Source organism: Fukomys damarensis, unplaced genomic scaffold (assembly GCF_012274545.1).
Source record: "Fukomys damarensis isolate Sample0158 unplaced genomic scaffold, DMR_v1.0_HiC HiC_scaffold_13, whole genome shotgun sequence".
Taxonomy (NCBI): Eukaryota; Metazoa; Chordata; class Mammalia; order Rodentia; family Bathyergidae; genus Fukomys; species Fukomys damarensis.
In genome coordinates, this window is record NW_022900925.1 from 17,975,838 (window position 1) to 17,985,137 (window position 9,300).

A 9,300-nucleotide genomic window follows, 5' to 3' on the forward strand; every position below is an offset into this window, starting at 1 on the left:
CCCCCTGCGTACCTGGCGCTGGCATAACCTGCTGGTCTCCTTCACCCACTCCATTGTGTCAGGGATATGGGCGCTGCTGTGGTAAGTGAGCGACTAGGGGCGAGAGGTGGCCCGGGGATCCCGTGCGGGCGCCGGGACGGGCTTCCGTGTTACTATTTCCATCACTCACCAGTGGGCCGAGGCTGCGAATCTCACCTGATTCCCTGTTTGGGAGACTACCCAACCAGGGGCGGCTCAGGGAAACTCGAGGCACTGGGGCTTCGGCCAAGCCCCTCCTCGCTCCCATGCCAGCCAATAGCGCGAGCCTGGACTGTCCCGGGACTGGCGGGGGGCCGGGGGACCCGAGGGTCTCTTCGGGTGCCGACTGTGCCGAGGGCCTCCCTCCTTCCTCCTCTCCCAGTTTATGGCAGAGCCCCGAGATGCTGGTGGAGATTGAGACAGCGTGGTCACTCTCTGGCTATTTGCTCGTTTGCTTCTCTGCAGGTAAGTCTTGCCTAGGGAGCCTGAGTCACGTGGGAATACAGGGGAAGAAAGTTAAGTCCCTTACGTGACCTCTCCCTCTGCTCCTCCTCTAGGGTATTTCATTCACGACACGGTGGACATCGTGATCAGTCATCAGGCCAGAGCTTCTTGGGAATACCTCGTTCACCATGTCATGGTAAGTGAGAAAGCAGTGATGTATGTATAGCTGTACTGCTGGCAACCTAGTTGCAAGTCCCCATGTTCTTTTGCACGAGAAGGCCATCTCAACCCGCCCCAGCCGTGTCCTACTTTTCAAGCTGAGGTACCAGTCTTTGTGTTCTTGCTCAACAGACTGGGAATGGCATTCACTGTGCCCAGATCCTGTGGGCAGGGATCAGAATCTAACCTTACAATGAAAAAAAGGATAAATTATTAGTCCAGAAGAATTTGGGGATGGGCTGGTGATTTAGCTCAGGAACATTGCGCCTGCCTCACAAGCAGTCCTGAGTTTGATCCCTGGTATGGAGAGAAAAAAAAAAAAAATTGGGAGAACTTGGTGCAGTCGCAACTACTTGGGAGGCTAAGGAGTCACAATTCAAGGACAGAATGGGTTAACAGTGAGAACTGGTGTAAAAATAAGAGCTAGAGATACATTGTAGTGCTGAGTACCTCTGGGCTTGATCCTTAATACTACAAAAGAGAAAACACTGAGGCTTGCCTGGCCCTCTGGTGCTTTGACACACCCACCAGCTCCCAGGAGCCTTGGCATCTAGGTTTCAAACTTTTTCTCACTTATCCTCTAGGCCATGGGTGCCTTCTTCTCAGGCATCTTTTGGAAGAGGTTTGTTGGTGGAGGTGTCCTGACATTACTGGTGGAAGTGAGCAACATCTTCCTCACCATGCGCATGATGATGAAAATCAACAATGCCCAGGATTTTCTTCTCTACCGGGTCAACAAGTATGTCAACTTGGTCATGTACTTTCTCTTCCGCCTGGCCCCTCAGGCCTACCTCACCAACTTCTTCCTGCAGTATGCAGGCCAAAGGACCCTGGGGACCTTTCTGCTGGCCATACTGCTCATGCTGGATGTGATGATCCTCATCTACTTTTCCCGTCTTCTCCGCTCTGACTTCTGCCCTGACCGCATCCCCAGCCAACAACACAAAGACAAGTTCTTGACTGAGTAGGAGGAAAAGAGCCTGGGACATGTGGCAAGGACAACAAACACACAACAGAGCAGAAGCAGCCACACACATAAACTGGGTCTCTGCCCCAAGCCTGGACATACCAAGGGGCCAGTCTCTACCTTGAGCCACACTCACACTATTGAAAACACTAATGAAAGAACGCTTCTGAAGCCTTAAAATCTTTTCTTGGGTAACCAGTGAGAGAAGCAGACAAACCGGTTAGACATATGTGGGTGTGAGGACAAGGACCCAACACAAACCCAGCCAACCCACACTGACCTGAAATAGATGCTGAAGACGATTCTAAACTTCCAGGGATAAAGGAAGGGGATCCTGTAAAGCTTGTTTTTTTGGCCCAGAGTTGTCCTAGGACAAGTAACCTTCACCTGAGTAATAAATACCTCTTGATAGTTCCTACATGATTACTACCAGGGTTATGAATGAGTATAATGGCTTGAAGGGTTGAGTGTTCCAACTGGGTAAGTGTATCAGGAGTCCTACTCAGAGCTGGAGATGCAGCTTGGTGGTGGGGAGTTTATCCACCATCACCCAAAACTGACATAAAGACAAGCAGCATAAGGCTGGGGATTTCACTCAGTGGTTCTGCGGCTGCTTCACAAGCATAAGGACCCGAGTTTGATCCCCAGTACCAAAAAACAAACAAAAAAAGACAAGAAGCATATATATATAGATAGATGGTGAAAATAAGGTGTATTTAAAATTAGCCAGCTGGACTCAGTTTAGATGATCCCAATCTGAAAAACAAAAAGGAAGCTTTGTTACTGGGGGTGAAATAGGTAGATGAAGCTGGGGTGTTAAGGATTAAAAGCAGAATGACAGACTAGGTGGGCAGAGCTTGTTAAACATTAGAGTGCAGTCAGTCAATTATGACTAATCAGGAAGTCAGGCTTTGGTCACGAACATCATTTGCACCCAGTGGATAGATGTGATATTAGGACTCTGTAGAAAAGGAAGCTTACTTTGTTGGCAACATCCAAAGCATCATAATCGGGAGCCAGTCGAACATAAGCCTTCTTCTCTCCATCAGGCCTAGGTGGAGAAAGAAGCTTTAGCCCCTGCTGCCTCCATCCTACCCGCCTCCCCACACACCCCCATCCTCTGGTGCATCAGCGGTTCCTTTGTTCATGTCATTCTTTTCCAAATAGTGAATTTTCCATCATTTGCACAGAGGAGCCACAGAGCCAGATTCCTTTCATTAGAAATACAAGACACTTGAGACTAAACCCATGTAATCATACTTTACTATAGTGACTACCTCTGCCCAACTCCATCAGCGAAGTCCTAGAGGTAGTTTCCTCAGATCTCCACTTATACAATGATAATTTCACAGCAGACCACTATAGTGTAAATCCTACTTTTGACCTCAAGAGCTGCGTCAGGGAACTTAAAGGCATACATGGAAGTTTTCCGGGATCCCAACTATGACTCTTAACTACTTCTCACGGGGCCCCACTCACCTAATTAGGGTATTGACCTTGGCCACATCAATGTCATAGAGCTTCTTCACAGCTTGTTTGATCTGATGCTTGTTGGCCTTGACATCCACAATAAACACAAGTGTGTTGTTGTCTTCTATCTTCTTCATGGCTGACTCTGTGGTCAGGGGGAACTTGATGATGGCATAGTGGTCAAGCCTGAGGGGAGAACAACGTGGGGTCACCTGGCCTAGGTCTAGTAGAAGGATGGGCTTTTTAGAGCCCAAGGCTAAGAACAGAGGTGCATCAGACAATGGGTACAATCATTTTTGTCAGACTTTGGTCGCCAATCAGTGTCATCAGGTGCACCTTATTCCAAGGAGTGTGAAGTTCCTCCTGGAAGGCAGAACCCTTAAGCATTTGGTTTAATCTGAAGGCGCCTCTCATCCTCTAAATAATCATCTTTCACTCAAACCCTTTCACTTGGTGGAGCTCCATGTTGACAGTTCTCTAGAGGGTGGGTCAAACAATTCTGCCCCCAACGGCTGCTAAAGGGGGGCTGTGATCAACAGTTACCATTTTGTTTGAGACAGGGTCTCACTATAGTTCAGGCAGACCTTGAACTCATAATCTTCCTACCTCAGCCTCTAGAATGGTGGGATTACAGCTATCTTGAACACACTTCAGACAAGCCACTCCCTGTCTAGTTACACTCCTTTCCTGTTGTGAAGGTAGGTTAAGACCCAAACTGTTTATTATACTAAATCCTGGTACAAATTGGGGACATAAGGGAAGTACACTCACCCCTGTATTTAGGAAATATCTTCCACTCACCCACTCAACCTGTTTGAGATTATCTCAAAATAAAGGGGCTGGAGATGCACCTCAGCAGCAGATTACCAGCTTGGCATGTGCAAGGACCTTGGTTCAATCCTTAGTATGCCGCACACACACACAAACCATCCATAGCCAAGGACTGTTTCCTAGGTGCCACAAGCAAGGAACTTAGAACACTCTGTGTGTTTATATATAATATATATTTTGCAGATTGGGACAGTATCTTGCTGTGTTGTCCAGGTTGACCTCCAACAGTGATCCTCCTGCCTCAGTGACCATACTGGGGAAGGGAAGGGAACAGCTTTTTTTTTTTTTTTTCTAAAGAATATGCTGGGTGGGGCGGCATCTCTGTACAACTCCCATACAGCACTCCTGTATAGCACTCGGAGGGTAAAGCAGGAGAAGTGCCCAAAGTTTGAGGCTAGCCTGGGCTATATATGAGTTCAAGGCTAGCCTTAGCTACATAGTGAGACCCTGTCTCAAACAAAAGAAATGTGTATCTCCCCCGCACACTGGGGAACAAACTCAGGGCCTGGCTTATGCTACAGAAGCACTCTCTCACTGAGCCACACTCCCAGTCCCATGGAGCAGCTCTTTAATCCTACTTTATACTCCCCACAAAATACTTTCAAACTGACCATGCTGAATAAATAACCTAACAGCAAACCTGAGCCTGTACGGTGACAATTTTTCTGCCAGTATTAAAAACTCATTACTCTTTTTGGGGGGGTACCAGGGATCGGGAACTTGGATTCTTGAGCTTGCGAGGCAGGCAGCGAGCGGCACCACTGAACTAAATGTCCCCGCCCTAAAAAATTTACTCTTCATCTTAAGTAGGGCAGAAAAGCCGCGTGTAGTGGTGGCACCCGCCTGTTATCTCAGCACTTTAGGCTAAAGCAGGAGGATCACTGGGAGGCCAGCCTGGTCTGCAGTGAGACCCTGTCTCAAAAAAAAGAGAAAAATTCATTCTCATTCCCATTAGAGTAATATGCTAGATATCAATGTATTTTTGAGAAGCATGCAGTAAGGTGGGTTACCAATAAAGAGTATTCAGGGCCAGGGATTTAGCTCAGTGGTTCTGTCGCCTGCCTCACAAGCTCCAAGAGCCCGAGTCGATCCCTGATACCAAAAAATAAAAAAATGTCCAAACATCTTCAAATAGGTGTAGGAGTAGTACTGACTTGTTTCTCCTGGGGGCGCTCTTCCGAGGGTATTTGGGCTGCCGCCGGAGCCGCAGCGTCTTGGGACGGCGGAAGGTGGGTGATGTGCGGATCTTCTTCTTTTTGTGACTGTGGATGCCTTTCAGCACAGCTTTCTTGGCTTTCAAAGCTTTTGCTTTGGCTTCAGCTTTGGGAGGGGCAGGAGCTGGGAAAAAGAAGGAAGGCGCGGGGGTTCAGAAACTGGCTGGTCACTTCCGGCCTCGGTCCAGTAGTAGGTGCCCTTGCCTACACGTGCATCAGTGGTTCCTTTGGAGACATCACATTCTCAGGAGGTTAATTTTTTTTTCCATCACATGCACGATAGAGAAGCAAAGATAACCAATTTTGAGTAAATTCAAGGGTACAAATAACACTAAGGGAAAGATATGTACAGGGCCATTTAACAAAGGAAAATGAGTAATGTTGAGGCCACTGTACGTCCTTACTGATCAGGAGACACACGGGAGCAACAGTCTGGATGTTTTTAATTCCCCAATCAACTGTGTGCCTCTCCAACCCCCTCCACGGAAGCCTAGCCCATGCGGCTTGCCTACGAGACCCACATTCGACACAGTACGCCCCAACCGCGGGGAGTAGCTCCGAAGATTTCTCCAGGGATTGGCCCTGGCACTGTCCTACGAATACGTTCGCTCTCCGGGCAACCCAAGCAAAACCACCGTGGCACCCCCCCACACACACAGCCCCAGCACACACACCTTCCTTCTTCGCTTTCGGCGCCATCTTGGTAAAAAAGGTCTACTGGGCTCATTCCCACAGGCTTATACCGCTAAATCTCACAGAAGGTTCGCGATGCTTTTTTACTGAGATCTGATTGGATAATCTTTAGCGCCACTCCCGCTGGGAACTGTAGTTAGATTAAGTAGTTAACTGTAGTTAGACTAAGCATGCGCCACCTCTTCCGTTCTCAGGCCCCAAAGCTTCTTGGGAGTTGTAGTTTTCGGTTTGTGGGTTTTTTTTGTTTGTTTGTTTGTTAGTTCGTTCGTTTTTGGTATCAGGGATCAAACTCAAGACCTTGTGCTGGCCAGGCAGGTGGCAGAACCACTGAGGTAAATCCCCGGCTTATTTATTTAGTTTGTCAGTTTGTTTTGGGTTTTCTGAGATAGGGTCTCACTATGTAGTTCAGGCTGCCCTTGAGCTCACTGTTTTCCAGGTTAGCCCTCATAGTGATCCTCCTGCCTCAGCCTCCCCAGTGCTGGTATTACAGGCTTTTTTGGTTTTTGGAGACCTGGTCTCACTATGTATTTTAGACCTGTCTTGAACTCACTATGTAATCCAGGCTGAACTCTAACTCTCAGTGATCTTCTTGTCTCATCCTTCTGAGTGCTGAGATTACAAGTTTGTGCAATAGGAAGGGTTTTGTTTTTCCTTTTTCTCTTTTTTTGTACTGGGGATCAAACTCAGGACCTTGTGCTTGAGAGGCAGGCAGTGGCATCACTGAGCTAAATCCCCAGCCCTTTTTGTTTGTATTTTGAGACAAAGTCTCACTATGTAGTTCAGACTGACCTGGAACTATGTAGCCCAGGCTGGTCTTGAACTCACAACGATCCTCCTGCCTCAGCCTCCCTAGTGCTGGGATTACAGGCATGTGCCACCACGCCTGGCTTCCAGCCTTTTTTTTGACAGGGTCTTGCTGTGTAATTCATGCTGGCCTTGAATTTACCATGTAGCCCAAACTGTCCTCAAACTCACAGTGATCCTCCTGACTCAGCCTCAGCCTCTACAATGCTAGGATTATAGGCATGCTCCACCAAGCCTGGCTTGGAGTCGTAGGTAGTTATTTATTTATTTATTTATTTATTTTTTTATTTATTTATTTTTAGGCCCTTGCATTTGTGAGGCAGGCAGCAGAACCACTGAACTAAGTTCCAAGCCGAGTTGTAGTTTTTTAAAAAAATGTTTATTTGTCTAGATCTGTGGATGGTTTATCAGCTGCCTCTTTGAATCTTGCCCCAGGTCCTTCCCACCTTGAACAACTTTAAGTCTCAGGGAAGAGAGGATCTCAAGCTCTAGAACATGGTAACACTGCAAAGGGGGAAAATGCAGTTACACTGAATAGGGGAGGGTGAAGCAAAGTTCTAGAAATATTAGAGCACAATTTGCCCAATTTAATTCCCTCAGACACATCCGTGGAAAACTGAGGTCCAGAGGATATGGTTTAGCAATTACACAGTAATCTGGTGACAGAAAAAAGTCATCTGTGTGTGTGTGTGAGGGAAATATAAAATGGCCGTCTGTTTCTCCATAGTAACTGACCCCCTTATTGGGGATTAAACCTAGGGAATACTGAGCTACATCTCAGCCTTTTATAAAAAATTTTTATTTGACTGGGGTTTTAGTTCAGTGGTTCTACTGCCTGCCTTACAAGTGTTAAAATCCTGAGTTTAATCCCGAGTACCCCCCAAAAAATGTAAAAAAGTTTTAGTTTGAAAGTTAGGCATGGTGGGGCACACCTGTAATCCCAGCTCTTCGGAGATTGAGGCAAGAGGATTGCTTTGAGTTCAAGGCTAGCCTGGGCTACATAGTGTGTTCAAGGCCAGCCTGGATTGCATAGCAAGACCTTGTTTTAAAAAAAAAGAAAAAAGGGCTGGGGATGTAGCTCAGTGGTGCCACTGCCTGCCTTGCAAGCCCAAGATCCCTAGTTTGATCCCCGGTACAAATATATATACAGAGAGAGAGAGAGAGAGAGAGAGAGAGAGCGAGCGCAAAAGAGACAGGATCTTGCTAAGTTGTCCAGGCTAAATTGCTCAAACATTTTTTTTGTTGTTGTTTTAGTACTGGGGATTGAACTCCAGTCCTTGTGCTTGCTAGGCAGGTGCCAGAACCACTGAGCTGCTAAATCCCTGGCCCAGTTGCTCAAACTTTTGATCCTCCTGTGTTAGCCTTCCGAGTATAGCTTGGATTATAGGATATACACCGTGACCAGCTCACTAATACCCTTGAAGAAGTTCTACATTTCAAACACCCATGCACATATTTCTCTAGGACGCACTAGCTCTTCCTCCGAATGATTTTCCCAATCCCCTGCCATGAACCAGTATTTGCTTCCCCTTTCCCAGTCATTTTTGCATCTTCAAATTCAGTTCCTGGCACAGAGCAAATTTCATGATGCTGAGGTTAATTAACCACGCTGTGGGTCTGTGTCTAATTCACATCATCCCCAAACATTGAGTCTTTTATGTCTCTCTGCTTCTGGAGCCAGATGTCCTACTTGATGCGAAACGGGATGCTCTTCTATTCTGCAGGACTCCGCAAAAAGAAAAAAATTGTCCTAGGTTTTTTGTGTGTGTCTGTGTGTGTGTGTGTGTGTGTGTGTGTGTGCGCGCGCGCCTGCGCGCGAGTTCTAATGGAGACTGGAAAACGAATTCCTATACCAGCAAGGAGTCTTCTTGTCCCAGAGCGGTGCCCACCCAAAGGACCGGTTCCTCACTTTGCATGGAGACAGGCAGCTTGGCAGTCAGCTCTCCCACTCCTCCTCGATCTGCACAGCAGCCTGGAAGGAAAAGACACAACATACCGGATGTCTCTCCTCTGTGGGCACGTCGCTCCGATCCCAGCACCCCTTAACACTCCTCCGCCCCCCACCTCCCAGGGTAGAAGGGCGAGCAGAGGCAGACTCTATGAGTCACGTCCCGGGCCTGGAGTGGAGGAGGGAAGCACCGCCTCCCCTAGGGCCCCTTCTCTCCCCGCTTGGCCCTCCCCGCGGGTTCCTACCCGCCAGATGCTGCGCAGCGCTCACCGAGTCTCCATCACCAATTCGGCTGGGTAAGGGTCCCCAAGAAGGCACAGCCTGGGACCCGAGGTTCAGGGCAGAGCGTCTTGGGGGATCCAGAGCTGCACAGGCTCCAGCCTGGGTGGGGGCGCCCACGGAGCGGCGTGAGGCTGGAAGCCGGGGCAGCGCAGTGGGGAAGAGGGCGCCAGATGCTGCGCAGCGCTCACCGAGTCTCCATCACCAATTCGGCTGGGTAAGGGTCCCCAAGAAGGCACAGCCTGGGACCCGAGGTTCAGGGCAGAGCGTCTTGGGGGATCCAGAGCTGCACAGGCTCCAGCCTGGGTGGGGGCGCCCACGGAGCGGCGTGAGGCTGGAAGCCGGGGCAGCGCAGTGGGGAAGAGGGGGAGGCGAGGGCGGGCTGTGCCGCCGGCCCCGCCGGGAGAGGGGCA

The 9,300-nt window shown here is 48.8% G+C and overlaps 3 protein-coding genes and 4 non-coding genes across 10 annotated transcripts in view; 2 read left to right on the forward strand and 5 right to left on the reverse strand.

Annotated features, from left to right (window-relative positions):
- The first annotated feature begins 6 nt into the window (after window positions 1-6).
- On the forward strand, window positions 7-2,992 carry Tlcd1 (TLC domain containing 1). Of its 3 annotated transcripts, none has more exons than XM_010642296.3 (4): window positions 7-81; window positions 401-483; window positions 576-658; window positions 1,266-2,992. In XM_010642296.3, the coding sequence occupies exons 2-4, from the start codon at window positions 420-422 to the stop codon at window positions 1,647-1,649; spliced, it is 531 nt and encodes a 176-aa protein (XP_010640598.1). In that variant the 5' UTR covers window positions 7-81; window positions 401-419; the 3' UTR covers window positions 1,650-2,992. The 3 variants fall into 3 exon arrangements, with proteins under 3 accessions (XP_010640598.1, XP_019065946.1, XP_019065945.1); XM_019210401.1 differs by having other exon boundaries at window positions 7-483; window positions 1,266-1,420; window positions 1,494-1,584; XM_019210400.2 differs by having other exon boundaries at window positions 7-483.
- Rpl23a (ribosomal protein L23a) lies at window positions 2,342-5,934 on the reverse strand. 2 transcript variants are annotated; one of them, XM_010642299.1, is made up of 5 exons: window positions 5,838-5,934; window positions 5,104-5,287; window positions 3,128-3,304; window positions 2,630-2,699; window positions 2,342-2,404 (listed from the first exon to the last, which is right to left on the reverse strand). In XM_010642299.1, the coding sequence occupies exons 1-5, from the start codon at window positions 5,860-5,862 to the stop codon at window positions 2,390-2,392; spliced, it is 471 nt and encodes a 156-aa protein (XP_010640601.1). In that variant the 5' UTR covers window positions 5,863-5,934; the 3' UTR covers window positions 2,342-2,389. The 2 variants fall into 2 exon arrangements, with proteins under 2 accessions (XP_010640601.1, XP_010640599.1); XM_010642297.1 differs by lacking the exon at window positions 2,342-2,404 and having other exon boundaries at window positions 2,558-2,699.
- Window positions 2,520-2,583, reverse strand: LOC117285961. The gene has a single exon (XR_004517079.1). It is a non-coding gene; the product is annotated as a small nucleolar RNA Z17 (small nucleolar RNA).
- LOC117285958 lies at window positions 2,772-2,836 on the reverse strand. Its single transcript, XR_004517076.1, has one exon. It is a non-coding gene; the product is annotated as a small nucleolar RNA SNORD42 (small nucleolar RNA).
- On the reverse strand, window positions 3,386-3,455 carry LOC117285960. The gene has a single exon (XR_004517078.1). It is a non-coding gene; the product is annotated as a small nucleolar RNA Z17 (small nucleolar RNA).
- LOC117285957 lies at window positions 5,374-5,441 on the reverse strand. Its single transcript, XR_004517075.1, has one exon. It is a non-coding gene; the product is annotated as a small nucleolar RNA SNORD42 (small nucleolar RNA).
- Window positions 5,935-8,604: 2,670 nt separating the features above from the next.
- Window positions 8,605-9,300, forward strand: part of Rab34 (RAB34, member RAS oncogene family) — a 4,998-nt gene continuing 4,302 nt past the window's right edge. Inside the window, exons 1-2 of the mRNA XM_033762881.1 lie at window positions 8,605-8,845; window positions 9,051-9,104. Of these exons, the coding sequence (XP_033618772.1) occupies window positions 8,760-8,845; window positions 9,051-9,104 (140 nt within the window). The 5' untranslated portion in view covers window positions 8,605-8,759. The remainder of the gene's footprint in view (window positions 8,846-9,050; window positions 9,105-9,300) is intronic.

Excerpts from the sequence above, each read along its gene's own strand:
- Tlcd1 (XM_019210400.2), top strand. The coding sequence starts at position 285 with ATGCCAGCCAATAGCGCGAGCCTGGACTGTCCCGGGACTGGCGGGGGG. Across the intron at positions 484-575 it reads GCTCGTTTGCTTCTCTGCAG|GGTATTTCATTCACGACACG; the intron begins GTAAGTCTTGCC and ends CTCCTCCTCTAG. Across the intron at positions 659-1,265 it reads ACCTCGTTCACCATGTCATG|GCCATGGGTGCCTTCTTCTC; the intron begins GTAAGTGAGAAA and ends CTTATCCTCTAG.
- Rpl23a (XM_010642297.1), bottom strand. The coding sequence starts at position 5,862 with ATGGCGCCGAAAGCGAAGAAGGAAG. Across the intron at positions 5,288-5,837 it reads GCCGAAAGCGAAGAAGGAAG|CTCCTGCCCCTCCCAAAGCT; the intron begins GTGTGTGTGCTG and ends TCTTTTTCCCAG. Across the intron at positions 2,700-3,127 it reads AAGGTCAATACCCTAATTAG|GCCTGATGGAGAGAAGAAGG; the intron begins GTGAGTGGGGCC and ends TTCTCCACCTAG.